General features: G+C 44.4%; 1 protein-coding gene across 1 annotated transcript in view; it reads right to left on the bottom strand.

The window, feature by feature from the left end:
* Positions 1-210: 210 nt before the first annotated feature.
* Positions 211-19244, bottom strand: part of LOC147693216 (NACHT, LRR and PYD domains-containing protein 3-like) — a 566590-nt gene continuing 547556 nt past the window's right edge. The window contains exon 6 of the mRNA XM_086933610.1: positions 211-2482. Within this exon, the coding sequence (XP_086789736.1) occupies positions 2473-2482 (10 nt within the window). The 3' untranslated portion in view covers positions 211-2472. The remainder of the gene's footprint in view (positions 2483-19244) is intronic.

Below are 19244 nucleotides of genomic sequence, written 5' to 3'. Positions count from 1 at the left end.
TGGTCCTCAGCACACCCACAGCCAGGAAACCACCAGACTGCAGACGAAGACGTGTCCAAAGGGAAAACAAGACATCAGACCTTTTCAATCTATGCACCCAGGATCTGGACCCTGTATCCATCCGGACCGTCTCAACGCTGCTCCGATTTAGAAAAGAGCTGGAGACAAAACTCTTTTTTCTTTTTTTCTTCTTCTTTTTTTTTCCAGTAAGCAATAATTGGACAGTTTTTAATGCATAAAACAAAGAAAGGAAAAACAACACAGAATTAGGGAGGCCCCCAGAGAACATGAAGGTAAAAACTAAAGAAGCACAAACTGCAATCGAAGAGCCGATCAAATCATCCATGGGATCTCCCAGACAGTAAAAACAAAAAAACACAGAAGGGACATTAGCTCATATAACTCAAGGAAAGCTGCCGGGCACAGCGTTACCCCTATCTTTCCCCTATTTTTCCATCAACAAACCCCATACCTGTCGGTCCCGGATCTTCCCCCTTAGACCTTTACACTTATACAAAGCCATCTCCAGATTGAATACATGATGTAGTCTTGCATACCAAGCTTGATATGTTGGTGGCATTGTATCCTTCCACATAGTAGCTATCAAAATGCGGAACAAAGCTGCAGCCATATAACATAGATATCCTGGAGTGAGGTTTAGCTGTAATCTTTAATCAAATCCCAATATTAACAGTGTTGACGTCAGGGTTACTACCCGCCCCAAATTTTGACAGAGAAACTGTTCAATACCCGCCATGAGAGCCAGCAGTTTGTCACACTCAGCAAACATGTGTATTATATCAGCTGGTCCTTGATCACACCTTGGGAAGACAACACTCTTTAAAGCACCTTACATCACAATGCAATAACCATCCACAACCCAGCTACCTCACCCTTCACTCATTGACTTTAGGCTTGTCTTTGACCTTTCACAGCGGTAGCTTGTCTTTAGGCTACGTTTGCGCTATAGAAATACTATATACACAAATATATATTGGGCTGTGCTGTCTTGTTCGGTAGACAAACTGAACATGAAAACTTGTTATCCTTGATCCCAAATAATATGTCCTAGACATTACGATACCGGAATGCCACACCGCTGCAACGAACGCAAACACACTAAAAGGCTCCACACTCACAAAGATACTACTTGTAAATCCCTGTGTGAATAGCAAACAGGGGAAAACTTACACCTTTGTGACTCAGGCCCTTGAGGGCTCGATGATGACGCATGCCACTGTAGTACTCTAGTGAGCGAGAGTCCTTTTAAAAACAATAAAAGTTTCCCAGGTGAGGAGAGGCGTCACCCTGCTTTCATTCCTTTTGATTTTATTGGTATTTAAATGATCAAACAGTTGCCATATTTGAATGTCTTCATCTTAAATGTACATTTTTTATTGGTGAATTCTATTTTCTACAAGTGTTTTGCTGCATATTCTAATCTCTTTTCCACGGCCACACGTCTGTGTCGGTTTCCACGCCGAAATGTAACTACGCAAGTGAAGTCAGTGATTATGAAACCATCTAACTTATTCTGCTTTGTACAGAATCCTCTGTGAAATGCTTCGATACTTTTGGCTTTCATACGCACTTTACAAAAACTCCCAAGAAATCAATAACACATAAGATAGTGATCGGCGTAAAAAAAATTAAAAAATGAATCATACACAAATAGCCATGTATTAACTAATAAGGGGCAGATTTACTAAGCCCTTGAGTTGCCCTTGTGTCAAGTACAGCCGGCAACGCAAGACAGTATAAGGACCTAAGTGAGATTTACTAAGACATGGAAAGCCACCGTGCCTGGCTTAGTAAATCCAGAGTGACGCAAGGGATCATAAATTGCTGCCTTGTGTTACTCTCCATTGGGAAGGCGTTCCATGGGTGGAACATTGGCGATCCTGTGCATCCACTCATGGATTTTGGTGCATTCCCAGATATACAAAGACTTGTAAACTTGGGAATGCATCAAAATAGTGAGCCCACTGGACAGGTGTAACAAGGAGAAATATCGTTATTCTCCTCGTTATTTCCTCTTTCTGTGTGTAATTCATTCTGCGGCACACGTTGAAAGAGGACAATGCGTTTAAGGATTGTTTTTGTGCAATAAGGTGTCCCCTACACAAAAGCAATCATACCTACAACTCAGTCACCCCTCACTATGGCACAGGGTTACCTGTGTTGGCACTAGGCAGCGTTTAGTGCGACAGCGCAGGGAGAGAGAGCAGGAATGCGTCATATAGTGGTGGATACAGTGCATTTCTGCTCTGTCCCTGTCATGCAGCGCAACAAATTGCCTTGTTGCACTGTGTTGTATGACTTTTTGTTAATTATGCCCCTGACATCAATATAAGCATCACAATTACCATCCAATAAATTGATTAAGTGAAATCACCCAAACCACCAGTAAAGCAAAATAAATGTGTTTAAACGTTGAGTTGATATCTGTAAGTTTGCAGCTCATCTGATTCGTCACTCAAGTCTGAAAGAAAAACAAGTTGCAATTACACGGAGGGAGAGCAAGAGTGTAAGAAACAAGTTACAATTACACGGTGGGAAAGCAAGAGTGTAAGAAACAAGTTACAATTACACGGTGGGAGTGCAAGAGTGTAGGAAACAAGTTACAATTACGCGGTGGGAGAGCAAGAGAGTAAGAAACAACTTACAATTACACGGTGGGAGAGCAAGAGTGTAAGAAACAAGTAACAATTACACGGTGGGAGAGCAAGAGTGCAAGAAACAAGTTACAATTATGCGGTGGGAGAGCAAGAGTGTAAGAAACAACTTACAATTACACGGTGGGAGATCAAGAGTGTAAGAAACAAGTAACAATTACACGGTGGGAGAGCAAGAGTGTAAGAAACAAGCTACAATTACATGTTGGGAGTGCAAGAGTGTAGGAAACAAGTTACAATTACATGGTGGGAGAGTAAGAGTGTAAGCAACAAATTACAATTACATGGTGGGAGAGCAAGAGTGTAAGAAACAAGTTACAATTACATGGTGGGAGAGCAAGAGTGTTAGAAACAAGTTACAATTACACGGTGGGAAAGCAAGAGTGTAAGAAACAAGCTACAATTACGCGGTGGGAGAGCAAGAGTGTAAGAAACAAGTTACAATTACACGGTGGGAAAGCAAGAGTGTAAGAAACAAGTTACAATTACACGGTGGGAGAGCAAGAGTGCAAGAAACAAGTTACAATTACGCGGTGGGAGAGCAAGAGAGTAAGAAACAACTTACAATTACACGGTGGGAGAGCAAGAGTGTAAGAAACAAGTAACAATTACACGGTGGGAGAGCAAGAGTGCAAGAAACAAGTTACAATTATGCGGTGGGAGAGCAAGAGTGTAAGAAACAACTTACAATTACACGGTGGGAGAGCAAGAGTGTAAGAAACAAGTAACAATTACACGGTGGGAGAGCAAGAGTGTAAGAAACAAGCTACAATTACATGGTGGGAGTGCAAGAGTGTAGGAAACAAGTTACAATTACATGGTGGGAGAGTAAGAGTGTAAGCAACAAATTACAATTACATGGTGGGAGAGCAAGAGTGTAAGAAACAAGTTACAATTACATGGTGGGAGAGCAAGAGTGTTAGAAACAAGTTACAATTACATGGTGGGAGAGCAAGAGTATAAGAAACATCTGATATCCATAGCAAAATACATTTTATTTTGTACTATTTTAAAAATATGTATTTCTCTGAATGCACCCAAAACCGTCTCCACATTTTTTAGCTATGGCTGATTTTCATCATCTGGAATTCATCATCATCAAATCTTTTTTCAGTCAATCTTGACCCTCAAAGTGCATATAAACATTCCTAAAATTCATAACATATTTATAAAAGCCATGTACAGTGCACTGTGCAAAACAAAGCTGATGACACAAAAGCTAATTTAAGCACCTAATATAGGAACATTGGGATAGTTGCTATCTCAGGAGGTTACACAACTTGTAACTGACAACAGAAACCTAAGTAATGGTCTGCTCCGTTCACAGGATTGTTTGGATCCAACTCAAAACCCAACACATTGTCCATCAAGATATATTAATAGATTCCATATCAATTAGTTGTATATCTGCTGTCTTAAATATTCTACCATTATCTCTTGTTGCCCAAGTAATCAATCAAAGTGGCCTAAAAACATTACAAGTGGAATCAAGCTATAAAATGCACCATTCACCTAGATAAACATGTTTGGAACTTCTAAAACTGTCCATACCATTACAATTCTGTGCATCAATAAAACTCCTTTTACTAAGAAAACATGCGGGCAACCTTAGGGTTCTCAACGTGATGGGAAATTAATGAATCTAAGCAGAATTTTAACATCCATCTATAGCAGCTGGCCTCAAGCCTTCTGGTTAACTACACACAGTAGAGGTATCTGCCCACAGCAAACACAATCGTCCAGGAAGTATTGTTCTGTATAATCCCTAAAGTGGGCAGATACTAGCGGGAATCCAGGTGAAGGCCAATAGGAAAAATCCACGTCGCCCTCACTGTTAAATATGCAGGCAAAAAGGAGATGTTCTATATTCTCAAATGCCAGGCAATGACAAAATGGAAAATGTATATTAGAGGAATGTGGAAGTGACCATCTAGATGTAAAACTCTTCATGTGAAGTTCTCCATACCGAAGTCTCATGTGCAATGTCTTTGCTAAAGGTGAACACATTTCACTAGGGATATCTCAAAGTGAGGTGAAGGGTTATGCTCCAAATACTTTGAGGTAAGACTCTACTCTGAGGTATTCACTTGAACCTAGCCCGCAATTTAGGCACAATATGATTTTTTTAGAACAACCTTAGTCAATGGGTGTAGGACACTGGATCATTCCACCAACTATCTTACCCTGCGGTTACCAGCCATTTTGTAGATGACAGAGCTGAGGTATAGTATTGAGTGCACAAGATTTCAATATTTCAGAGAGAAACGCCTTATATGAAGCTATTTCGTCAGTGGTCCATGTAGTAGAGTAAGATCTGCCTTTTGTAGTTACCCCCACTTTTTTGCTGATGTTTCACTGGTTTTCAACTTTAGTCTGGCTGGGGCCCTGCTATTCAGAACCCCATCCTAGCTACGTTCTCTCTAAATGTATTGCCTGTACTTTAGGTACACTCCAGATTGGATTAGGTACCAAAGGCATAGGTACCCCGATTGGCTCTTAGGGGCTGCAGCACGTATTGTGCCACCCCTGAGAGGTCATCTAAACTGATACCAACAGTGTGCTACTGCCCACTGTGTAAGATGGTGCTTGCACCACTTACAGAGATATAGTATCACTATATCTCACTTAAATTACTACACATACAAACCTATCCGTCACCCCTATAGCAGACCTTATCAATCCTGAAGGAAGGGGGCTGGGTTTTGCGTGAGAGGGTGCCCATGCATGAGCAGAGCACCCCTGCAACCTACGGAATCTATCCTCCGGGGTTGTTAGTGATACAGCCAGACAATATACTTTCAAACGCCTATTATCCTCGCTGTAAAATGCAACTTTCGAATGGCTGCTCCAAAACATGTTGTGTTTGGTGTCAAACACCTTCGAATCATGCCTCCACCCCAGGACTGGGGTGGGAGGCATGATTCCTCCCTTCCACGGTTACATGCATGGGCCACCAGTATACCTGGTACCAGCTTTCCTTAGCCCTGGCATCACAAAATGGATGCTGCCACTTCAGACACAAGTCTGGCCTCCTGCTGCTAACCGAAACTCCGGCAGGGGAGGCCTGGACAATAGGTTTCCTGTTGTAGGGAAGTGTAATCAGCTCCCAGACATGCTTTAGTGTATTGGGGCTGGGTGGGGCCCTCTCAGTGTACCAGAAAGTCTGCACTGGGTGCATATTTGGTGTCCATGTGCATAGCCCAGTTCAAACCGGTTGCAGGGGCTACCAGCCCCATCTCTGGCACGAAACTGGACAAAGGGAATAGGTGTAGCCACCCCTCTTTCCAGACCCTCCCATAGGTGGGTCCCCAGAGTTAGTCCCACCCCTTCCTTGGGTATAAAGTAGGATTCCTGGCAACAGGACTTTAGATCACACCTGGACGAAACTCTGAAACTGAATCCTGGAACTTCGACGCTCTACTAAAGACTAGAGGATGGAAGAATCTTTCTTGGAGTCAAGGAGTGGCTCACCTGCTTGTCAGACACCAATAACGCATCTCAACAGTTTTCAGCTCCAAAGCTACTGAGGACTCTGAAGCACCCTGCAACACAGGAGGTGGGTCAGTGCCCACAGCAAGTCTGAGTCCCGAATCCCTCGCCGAGACTGTGCAACCTTAACCCCTGGACACCACGATGATTGGCAGCTGCATTTGCTTCCCGGCCTTCCCCGAGGCTGTGCTTTGGGTTATTTGTAGCCCTGACCCTAAGCAACATTTGCACCGAAGATTGTGGGCCTACACTCCACGAGTGTTCAGTAGGCCTGCTTTTCGTAATTGCTCCTGAGGTCCCTTCACGATCCCTGGTCCGTCGACTGGTGGGTCCTGTGAAGGACATTTGAATTTACAGTGGACTTCCCTGGTTCCTCCAGGCATGCCCTGACTCCCTCTCGTAGAAGGAGTCCCCTAGACCTTGCTGTCCACTTCGAAGCCTTTTTCTCCTAACCGCGTGGGTTGTGGTTGCCAAGGCTTGTTGGCTCCAATTCATGAGCTTACACTTCAGCACTCGACCTTCCTTCGTGGGCCACCTCGCCTGTAGCTCCTGACCATCTTTGACACTCCTGGTCCTCGTGGCAGCGGAGTCAAGCTTCACCTCTTAACGCCTGAAGCACCCGACATCGGTAGGCCTTCACCTATCGTGCCCCTGGTCACTGGCTAGTGGCCTAGGGCCCGATTCACAGAACTAACTTAAGACAAAATCCTAAACTTACTACCATTTTGGTATTCACAGAAGGCACTTACTCATGTTGGTATTCACAGAAGGCACTTACTTGTTTCGGTATTCACAGAAGTTAGGAGTCCTAACTTTAGGACTCCTAAATGCCTTCTGTGAATACCGAAAGTCTTAAAATTAGGATTTTTCTCAATTTAGTAGTAGTAATGTTAGGGCTCCTAACTTTAGGACTCCTACATGCCTTCTGAGAATACCGAAAGTCTTATCATTAGGATTTTTCTCAACTTTACTACTACTAAACTGAGAAAAATCCTAATTTTAAGACTTTCGGTATTCACAAAAGGCATTAAGGAATCCTAAAGTTAGGAGTCCTAACTTTACTACTCCGAAACTGAGAAAAATCCTAACTTTAGGACTTTCGGTATTCACAGAAGGCATTTAGGAATACTAAAGTTAGGAGTCCTAACTTCTGTGAATACCGAAATGAGTAAGTGTCTTCTGTGAATACCAAAATGAGTAAGTGCCTTCTGTGAATACGAAAATGATGAGTTTAGGATTTTCTCTTAAGTTAGTTCTGTGAATCGGGCCCCTAGACTCTGTGCCATCTGCTTTCAGGTTCTTGACATCCTCAATCCAGGCTTGGATCTCTTCAGACACTGTGCCTCTTCACGGTAGCAGAGCTTTGTAGCAGATCACCATTGAAAACGACAGCGCGACCCGACACCAAAAGACACCTATGCACCCGGCTTCCCAAGGGTGAGGTAACTCGAGTACTCCGGTGCTCCCGTGGGTGTTGGCCCTCGAAACCCTTAAGTCTTAAGGGGTTTGCTCAAAGAACGATTCTAAGTGTCCTAAATCTTTAAAACTGCAAACACGACTTTCGCATAGCATTGAATGGGGCTAGTACCTTTGTTCTCACACTGGACTCATCCCCGTGGGTCTCCTGTGTCACTACATTGTGTGGTTCCGAAGAGTCCTTGCAATTCTATGTGCTCTAGGCACCATGTCAAGTCTAGCCGTGGTTCTTATACCACTTATTTAGTATATGGTTTGGTCCGCCCCAGCGGCCTATTGTATATTGTGTTAATTTACTGTACTTTCTTGATTATAATTGATGTGCTTTGACTTCCAATCTCATAAAGAGATTAGAAGGGAGTGTTTAGTTGTAAATACATATATTTTGTATATATACCTGGTGTGGTTCTCCTTTCATTTGGTCACTCATGAGATCACAAAACAAGCTGCTTTACATTCCGTCAAGACTTGGCCTGAAGACTGCTCTCCACAGCTACCACCAGGATAGCTTTCACATAAGGTTGTCTTTAACCTATCATCAATAAAGTCGATTGGACTGGTGCAAGGTTCCCACTAAAACTAGTGGACAGCATATGCCAGGCCAACTTCTCACATTGCTGCGCAGCGTGTGAGATTCAAGCTTGCTATTCTCTTACCAGATAATCTCAATTGAGTGACTAACTGAAAACTACTATAGGTACTTTGAGGTACATATAAATCAAGATTAGAATACAATAAGTTCTACTGAACTTATAGTTGTGTGTATAGGGCTTAGCACACCCTCTCTACAACTCAAGAGAGTTCTGTAGCCCTCACTAGTGTAGGTAGGTGCACACACCACTCCTCACTAGAAATGTATTTAAATAAGAAACCAGTGGATCCTCCAGCCTCAGTATGAGAACATGGCCTTTCAGGAATTGAGGGCCATGTGTACTGCAAGGAAAATAAAGACAGAGAAAAGACCAACAACACAACAGCTCATACAGTTGTTTTTACAGGATGATCTCAGGCAGGCTCTAGGAGCTGATGGGACAGACAGAGTGGGTGGGCCAGCACCAGAGGAAGGGCCAAGTGGTGAAAACCATGATGACCAAGACTCCAATGCTGGCCAGCAGGGTCGCAATGACTGAGCTGGACAATCCAGTTCTTTCTGGTAATGAAGAGGAGACCGCTGGGGTTCCCTTCTTCATCCTGCCAAGGAGAATTGACAGAGTATACAGAAGGGACAGACCCTCCTCTAGGGAATCTCTCCCGTCTGGTATATCTGTAGGGCCCTCTGTCTCTCGCAGGATCTCTCATCCTCACAGAAGAGAGTCCTCCTCTGAGGGACACAATGCTTAAGTATGAGGAAGCTAGGCTTAGGATTAGAACCCAGCAGCTGGCCTTAGACCAGGAATCCCTGGAGCTCCAGAGATTCCTGGAACCACTTCCAAATACGCAGGAACCACCGCCAAACTCCAGAAACGACTACAACGCATTCAGAACGCCTCCGCACGCCTCATCCTCGACATTCCTCGCCACAGTCACATATCCGCCCACCTGAAACACCTGCGCTGGCTCCCCATCAACAAGAGGATCACCTTCAGGCTCCTCACCCACGCACACAAAGCACTCCACAACAGGGGCCCCGAATACCTCAACAGCCGCCTCTCGTTCTACAGGCCCGCCTGTCAACTCCGCTCAGCCAGCCTCGCCCTCGCCACCGTCCCACAGATCCACAGAACCACCGCCGGAGGAAGATCTTTCTCCTACTTGGCGGCCAAAACGTGGAACCCCTCCCCGCACACCTCAGAACTACCCAGGACCATCTCGCCTTCAGGAAACGCCTCAGGACCTGGCTCTTCAAGCAGCAGTAGCCCCCCTCCTCCTCCAGCGCCTTGAGACCCTCTCGGGTGAGTAGCGCGCTCTACAAATGACCTGATTGATTGATTGAGAGCTTCAAAAAGAGCTGCTACAGCCCCATGGTGGCTGCTACTGTGTCCCTAGAGGTAGAGATCATACTCATAACCATAGGAACCTGAATAAGATAGTCTCTCCCTATCAGAATGGGGATGACACCCACAAGTGGATAACTGCACTTGAGAGGGCCTGTAAAGTACAGAGGGTACCCCAGAGTCAGTGGGCAGCAATCATATGCCTCTCCTTTGCAGACAAAGGTAGAGACAAGCTAATGTAAGAGAAGAGGATGCGGATGACTAGCAAGTCTTGAAGAGTGCCCTGATTGATGGGTTTGGCCGGATGTATGACGTTACAACGCATACTTTTACCACGCATACCTTTACAACGCGGTATTTACAACGAATACCGTTACAACGCATAGCGCTTTGAGGTGCTGTATAGTGGTAAGTATAATTTTCTATTCCAACTCCAGTCCCCGTGGACACTAGGGAAGGTGTTGGATAGAAAATTAAACGTATTCCCTATCCTAGAGCGCCCCCCAGCGCAATGCGTTGTAATGGTATGCGTGGTAATGCCTGCGTTGTAATGGTAGTGCGTTGTAAAAACTTCGTTGTAAACGTTGCATACAGGTTTGGCCTAACCACTGAACTTTACTGGATAAAGATCATAAATGCTTATTTGGCAGCAAGGTATTTGATTTCAAGGGATTGTATAATTTAATCATGAAAGAGCAGATCCTTAACAACTGTCAAAATCAGCTGCTAAATCAGTGCCTAGTGGACTCTGATCTGACCTACACACATTCTACCCCACAGACCTATTCGCATTCTGTCTCACAAACATGCACACAATCTGTCTCACAGACCCACACACACACTCTCTCATAGACCCCCACACATCTGTCTCAGAGAAATGCACACATTCCGTTTAACAGACCTGCGCACATTATGTCTCACAGACATACCCACATTCTGATTTACAGCCCTACCCACATTCTGTTTCCCAGATATGCCCAAATTCTGTCTCACAGACCTACCCACATCCTGTCTCACAGACCTACACACAGTTTGGATAATTTAACTACACACATTCAGTCTCGCAGACATACATACATTCTGCCTCACAAACTACCTTCATTCTGTCTCACAAACCTACCTACATTCTGTCTCACAGACCTATACACACACTTTCCCATAGACCTACACACAATCTGTCTCACAGACCTACCCACATCCTGTTTCACAGACATACCCACATCCTGTCTCACAGACCTACCCACATCCTGTCTCACAGACCTACACACAATTTGTCTCAAATACCTACACACATTTTATCTCGCAGTCTTACCCACATTCTGTCTCACAGACCTACACACAGCCTGTCTCACAGACCTACATACAGCCTGTCTCACAGATCTACACAAAGCCTGTCTCACAGACCTACACACAGCCTGTTTCACAGACCTACACACAGCCTGTCTCACATACCTACACATTCTGTATCACTGATCCACACACATTTTATCTCACAAACCTACTTACATTCTCTCACAGACCTACACACATTTTGCCTCACAGACCTACATGCATTCTGTCTGACAAATCTACTTGCATTCGGTATCACAGACTTACACACAGTCTGTCTCTCAGACCTACACACTTTGTCTAACAGACCTACACACATATCTCACAGACCTACTCACATTCTGTCTCATAGACCTACACACATTTTGCCTCACAAAGCTACCCACTTTCTGTCTAACAGACCTACTTGCGTTCTGTCTCACAGACCAAAACATATTCTGTCTCACAGACATACCCACTTTCTGTCTCACAGACCTATACACAGTCTGTCTCACAGCCCTACATACAGTCTGTCTCACAGACCTACACACATTCTATCTCTCAGGTCTACTCACATTGTCTCACAGACCTACACACATTTTGCCTCACAGACCTACTCAGATTCTGTCTAACAGACCTACTTGCATTCTTTCTTACAGACATACACACAGTCTGTCTCAAAGACCTATACACATTCTATATCACAGATCTACTCACATTCGGTCTCACAGACCTAGATACATTTTGCCTCACAGACCTATACACATTCTGTCTATCAGACCTACTCGTATTTTGTCTCACAGACCTACACACATTCTGTCTCACTGACCTACACATATTCTATCTCATAGACCTACTCAAATTCTGTCTCACAGACCTACATTCATTTTGCCTTACAGACCTACACACATTCTGTCTAACAGATCTACTTGTATTCTGTCTCAAAGACCTACATGCATTCTGTCTAACGTACCTACTCACTTTCTGCTTCACAGACATACACTTATTATATCTCACAGACATACCAATATTCGGTTCCACAGACCTACACACATTCTGTCTCACAGAACTAGACATATTGTATCTCACATAACTACTCATATTCTGCCTTTCAGACCTACTCACATTGTGCCTCACAGACCTACCCACATTCTGTCTCACTGAAATGCACACATTCTACCTCACAGCCCCCCATATTCTGTCTCACAGACATGCACACAATCTGTCTCACAGACCTACAGACATTCTGTCTCACAGACCTCTACACGTTCTGTCTCACAGACATGCACACATTCTGTGTAACAAACCTGCACTTATTCTGTCTCACAGACATACCCACATTCTATCTCACAGACCTACACACATTCACTCACAGACCTACTCACATTCTCTCTCATAGACCTACCCACATCCGGTCTCACTGACCTACACACATTCTGTATCACAGACCTACCCACATTCTATCTCACAGACCTACCCACATCCTATCTCAGAGACCTTCTCACATTCTGTTTCACAGACCTACACACATTTTGCCTCACAGACCTACAAACATTCTGTCTAACAGACCTACTAACATTCTTTCTCACAGACCTACACGCATTCTGTGTCACCGACCTACACACATTCTGCCTCACAGACCTATTCGCATTCTGCCTCACAGACCTGCACACATTCTTTCTCGCAGACTTACCAACATTCTGTCTCACAGATCTACACATATTCTATCAAACAGACCTACTTACATTTTGTCTCACAGACCTACACACAATTTGTATAATATATCTACACACATTTTGTCTCACAGACCTACACGTATTCTATCCAACAGATCTACTCACATTCTGTCTCACACACCTACTCACATTCTGCCTCACAGACTTACCCACAGTCTGTCTCACAGACACCCCCACATTCTATCAAAGAAGTGCACACAATCTGTATCACAGACCCACAGACATTCTGTCTCACAAACAGATACACATTCTGTCTCACAGACCCCTACAAATTCTATCTCAGAGACATGCACACATGCTGTCTAACAGAACTGTCCCACAGACCTACACACATTCTGTCTCACAGACCTACCCACATTCTGTCTCACAGACTTACCCACATTCCGTCTCACAGACTTATACACATTCGGTCTCACAGACCTACATGCATCCTGTCTCACAGACCTACACACTCTGTCTCACAGATCTACCCACATCCTGTCTTACAGACCTACCCACATCGTGTCTCACAGACCTACAAACAATTGTTCTCAAATACCTACACACATTTTGTCACAGACTTACACACATTCTGTCTGAGACCTATACATAGTCTGTTTCACATACCTACACATTCTGTAACACAGATCTACACAATTTTATCTCACAGACCTACTCACATTCTTTCTCACAGACCTACACCCCATTTTGCCTCACAGACCTACACGTATTCAGCCTAACAGACTTACTTGCATTCTGTCTCACAGACCTACAAACAGTCTGTCTCACAGCTCTACACATTCTGTCTCATAGACCTACACACATTTTGCCTCACAGACCTACTCACTTTCTGTCTAACAGACCTACTTGCATTCTATCGTACAGACATACAAAAAGTCTGTCTCACAGACCTACACACATTCTATATCACAGAACCTCTCCATTCTATCTCACAGACCAACACACATTCTGTCTATCAGACCTACACACATTCTGTCTCAGAGACTATCACTCCGAGGTAAAGGTACCAGCACGCGGGATTGAATTGCTCCCGCTCGCTGACCAGGAAGGTGTTTTGCTCCCATTTGGAAGACTGAAGTAATTACGGTTCTAGGTGATTCCTGCCCCACCCTCAGCAATGGCGGATTGTGTCCGTGAGGCAGGCCGGCGTTCCTCGTGTCTCTGTTGAGCGTATGCAAGTACGCCAACGGGGGATTGCGATCAGACCGAGCAGGTCGATCGCGGCTCTGCCTTCGGAACTGCTGCCTGGGCCGTTTCTACCATTAGGCAAGACTAGGCGGCTGCCTAGGGCGGCAAAAGGGGGAGGGCGGCAAAATAATGAGTCGGAAAACTGTAAAAGGTGAGCAGAAGGTTAATCTTGAATGCGTTGAATTGAAGGCTTAAAATAATTCTGTTGCTCTTAAGTTTCGGGAAATACAGCCGAACTACACAATGAAAGTAGATTGAAATAACCAATTACAGTGCAGTATAGTTTAGGCTAATCCCGACCCTCGGAGCAATGAAAAACAGACAGCTGAAACATCAGTCAATAGGAAAGTACAGTGCGCCATCAAGTGCACTTTTGTCTTCCTGACAGGCCACTTCTCAACACATTGCTGTATTAGAAACAATGAAACCGCAGTATGGCGGAGCAAAATGGACAGCTTGGTGCCTTTATAAAACAGCGTTTTCCTTTCAAGTATGCTATAATTTCCTTATAGCAGTGGTTATCAGTGTTAACTGTGCTTTACATTGGATCCTACCTCATGGCACTAAATGTGTATCTAATTGCCTGCGGGAGGCTCACACCTAATGACATCAATTACCCTTGTGTCAACATGTATTACTGTTTGTGTTTATAGGTTTTGATGAAAGCGTGCTCTTCTCACAGCTGCTTTAGGCTGTCAGTCTCCCGCTTGCCTTGCCCCACCACGCTTTCTAAGTGCCTTGTTGAATTAAATCCCTTTCCTAGTCACAATCTAATGGAGGTAGGGGATGTTCCAATGGGTGCCTTTAGAGTGACGCAGATAGGGAACTCTGCTAAAAGTTTGGAAACAGTGTTTTTACTAGCTTCATTCTTTCTGTCATATGAAATGCTTTCAACAACGCTTCTCTTTCACCTCAGGCCACTTGACATCTGTGTGTGGTATGTGTTCCCTAAAATACGTATCTTGTACTTCTTCTATCCTCAATAGCACAAAGGTGAATGTATCTGTATAGTGGGGTAATCGAACTGAACTAACGTGTTATCTTTATGTCCCTAGCCCTCATCTCATTCATTACTAATGAGGTGAATCCCACCTTGAGGCTGGAAAATGTAGAAGAATGGTGAAAAAGCATGGTGCCCCCATCCAACAGACATACATTTACAGGGATTACCAGCATCCTCTTGTTTTTTCGCCCTGCTTCTCTGAGATGGGGAGTTTATAAACTATGAGCTTCTCAACAAGCTCTGTCACGTAGTTCCTATATCCCTATATAGGTTCTGCGCGTTTGGTCAACATACACTATAGGTTTGGTGTCAGACTGATTCTGTACACCCCTATTGGGTATGCTAACTTGTTTACCTTTTACCAGCTAGCTCACAGTGCCACTAGAAACTCCTTCCAACAGCTATCGAACATGAACAACCCTTATCCCTCAGGATCGTGGAAACAATGTACTACTTTTCGCTCAGTCACTCATGCTCACTTATTTGCTTCTCGGAGAGTTACACAGAAGAAACAGCTGGGCGTGTTACAATAAGTATTTATAGAGTAAATGATATGCCCTGTAACAACCATTAAACAGTAACAGAGAAATATGATTAGCAGCACTACAAGAATGAAGAAATAGTAAAGCTCTATCATGGTGCAATAATCTTGAATACATACATAGATATAAAACACATGATAAATATGCGTACTCCTAGGATGTGTCCCCTAACTATATGTGCCTAACATCTATGTAGGTGTTGTGTAGGTATTTCGCCAAGAGTCGCTCTAGGTTCTAGTCAACCCTGTTACCTTTAGAATGAGAGAATGTAGAACCCCGTCCTGGTCTTGAGTTGGACACCCCGCATGGGATGTTTAGACCACTGCTAGCTGGAGCTTCTGCATGCAGGAATTACAGTATTTCTGGTCAGTGTGTCAGCAAGGAAGTCACGATCTCCTCTAATTTACTTGGGCAAGATGTGGTATATTTATACCCCAAGAGTGTCCACTGTTACTATGTGTGGTTAGTGCTGACATTTTGTCGGACAGAGGAAGACATAAGAGATGGACCTTGTGTGTAGATAATGATTCATGCATAATTTATGAGCCCTGTTGGAGATGTACACTGAAAGACTTGTGTTAGGGAAAACACCTCCTGTATCCAGGGCTGAAGGTAGATAAGGTTAATTTCTAAGAGCACTTTATTGCGTAGTGTTGTGGGCTAATGTAGGTGAAGGAGAATGCCTATATTAGGGTTGCATGATTCATGCCTATATTAGGATAGCTTGAATCATGCCTCAATAAGAGCAACGCGAATTAGGTCAATATTAGGGCAAGTTACGATTATGCCTATATTAGGACACCTATAGGAAATATATAACCGCTCGGATCAATATTATTGAGACCATTGGTTCCCTGGATCAGTAGAGATGGGGGGTGTTCGCAGCCTTTAGGAGCTGCAAGCGGAGGAATGTAGATAGGAGCCTTGCCTTGCCAGGAGCTGGGGAAGTTGTACCAGTCTGTCATTGTTGATGGGATGTTTCCAATGTGGAGGTTCTACTTCTGTGGCCAGTCCCAACTCTGTGCACTCCAGTGAGTCCTGTGCCTCCACATGCTTCTTGGAGCTCCTCATGGTGCTGTAGCAGTATTGGCTGCCTTGCAGGATCATGGCCGTTGGCCATGCGTGTGCATGGCAGCTGACATACAAGGGCTGCTTGTACACCTGCCTACTGTTTAGGCAGCATTGTTTTCTGTATATTGGCAGTGGTGACTGTGTGTGTTGTGGATTTCTCTGCTTTGTTACTTGCAGGATTGGTTGCTTTGCATGTGTTTTTTCTAAAGTCTACAATGGGATAATAGTATTTTTCATTAGTGATGATTGGATGGTTGTGAATGATGTAGAGGTAATGTGTTCAGGTAATCATCTTTATCCTTAGACCTACGTGTCCTCATCCTAATCATAACATCACTCCTGCCCTCCACTTGGCTTGCCTGGCCTTCATTATAGTTGGGTATGTCAAGAAAATGCTGTGAATGGCTACCTATTTATGGCGCTGAGGAAGGTGGACCTGGTTTGCATTTTCAACATGCTTCTGGATTTTCCCGTCTCGAGTTGGGACTCACCTCTCTAGTATTAACTGGGGCAAGGACGACTAAGGTTAATCGAGATTATCAGAAAGCAATTCATACTCACTCACACACTAACCTATCCTCTCATTCATTACCTCATCTGCTCATATATAGGACATCAGAAATATTGTTTTCAAAATCTTTGACAGTGGGGTAAATGATACAAATAATTCTTGAACACATTGACTTGTTATGTTACATTATGGGAATGTGTGATGAATTGAACACTGTAGTGCCTGAGAAGATATCCAATTAACAACATATTCTCTTGTGTAATGGTTATCTGTGAAATACCTTTAGGTAGAACACTGGTTGAACCTTCATAATTCCAACACGTTTTTGGGGGGAGGTGGTAGTAAAAGGGAGCGGGCGGCATTTTTTTAGTTCTTGCCTAGGGTGGCAAAACACCTAGAAACGGCCCTGACTGCTGCGGTGTACTTCTTGCCCCCCCCCCCCTCCCACTCTGGACGGCATTTATTGACGGAGCTTTGTGCTCTTGTTCCTGTCGGGGAGGGCTCCCAGGCTTTTTGCTACAGTTTGGCCGGAGAGGAAGATTGCTGACACCAGTGCTGACACAAGTGCGTGCACCTCCCCCGGAGAGCTCCTGCCTCACTGCCTGGGCTTGGACGGGCTCGCAGCTCCAGCAGGTGAGGGGGAGCAGACAGCTGGCGGATTGAGCTGCCAATTGAGCTGTGTATATCTGCGCCCATGTGCCTGCCCCTATTCTGAGGCAGGTTAATTTAAAAAAAAAACCTGCAAAAAAGGACATTCTGTTTATTGGCAGTCACAATAGAGCAAGCCCTGTCCCCAAAACCCAACGGGGGTAGTTTGGTACTGGAGGCAAATAGAGGTAGTGGGGAAAGCTCAACTAGGGGCATCGCCAATCTAGTAACTCCCATGCCAACAACGAGAAAAAAAACCAGGAGGATTAAAACCAAATAACAAGCAGGTGGGGGTCGATGTGCCAGAAAACATAGATGATACTAATTTCCTTGCCCCCCAGTTATAAACTTACCCCCTGCCTCAACCCCATATGTCCTCATCCTTGCAGGCACTCCTGAACTTAAAAGGGGCCATTTTGAATAACACCAAGAGTTAAAAAACAAATGTGTTCATTGGCTTGTAAATCATACCCCTTTCAGTTATGAGAAAGTGGACATGATTTTATCGACACGCAGGGTGGGTTGGATTGGCAGACGGCAGAAGGACATACATGGCGACTGCATAGTAATCAATTTTAGAAATCCACAGGTAACCCAAAGGGTTTTAGAAAGAGAGGATTGGGGGGGGAGGGACAAGGGTGGAATTTTATTACTCCCCTTAGGTTATTTTTATCCCCCACTTGGCCCCCCTCATGTTGTATGGCACCAAGAGTTGCAGTGGAGACCGGTTCATTCTAAAGGTACGTTTCCTCGCCCATTTCAACACTGGCTAAAGCAATCAAGTTTTAAAATTCCTAACGGCAATAGGTTTAGCTGCATTGATGGAGTAGATTGACTAAAAAGTCAGCTACAGGTTGTCGTTAAGGTGACTGGTCGCCCGGTGGGGGGGGGGGTTCCTCTGGCGGGAGCATCAGCGGCTCCCCTGGCTGTACCCACCCATGTGGTGACTCGCCGCCGATCGACAATCCCAGGGTTTACACACAAGGAGGTTTTAACTCTGGGGTTGCTAGTGGATTATTAAGAACTCCTCTCCACCTTCCCATTTTGGCCCCCCAGAAATAGAATCCCTCTTCCTGCCACAAAACAAGGGTCCTAGTATGGAACATTGCTGGATTGATGAATAAGATAGATGACCCGGAGTGGGATTCATTTACCAGCCAATTCGAGATTTGCATATTTCAAAAAACATGGGAAAGAGCGGAGGTTCCTACGCAGGGCTTTGCTATTTTTAACATACTTGCATAAACTGGTGGCAAAGGGAGACCGTCTGGTGGCTTAAGCACTTGGGTAGGAGTCCATTTAGGCTGTAAGACTAACCAGATCGACACAGGCTCTAATGACATTCTGTGTGTAATACTCCAATTTCCATCTAAGCCTTCTGTAGCCCTTATTAATGTATATTCCAGACCCATGGTATTGGGTAGAGAATCAGTCACATTGGAAGTACTAACGGTATTTTTAGGCACCATTGCTGCTAACCATATGGTGATACTAGGAGGGGACTTTAACTGTCATTTTGAGCCCCTGGAGGGCATTCTACCGGATAGCCTCACCGATGAGGACAAATTCTGGGCAATCCCGGAGACGAAATGCCCTCCAGTTAAAAAAAATGGTCCCACCTGGCGATCCAGATGAACTGTCTTGTTCTTAAGTATTCGTTAAG

This window comes from Lissotriton vulgaris, chromosome 8, assembly GCF_964263255.1.
Source record: "Lissotriton vulgaris chromosome 8, aLisVul1.2, whole genome shotgun sequence".
NCBI classification, from domain to species: domain Eukaryota; kingdom Metazoa; phylum Chordata; class Amphibia; order Caudata; family Salamandridae; genus Lissotriton; species Lissotriton vulgaris.
This window is presented reverse-complemented; position numbering and strand designations above follow the sequence as displayed.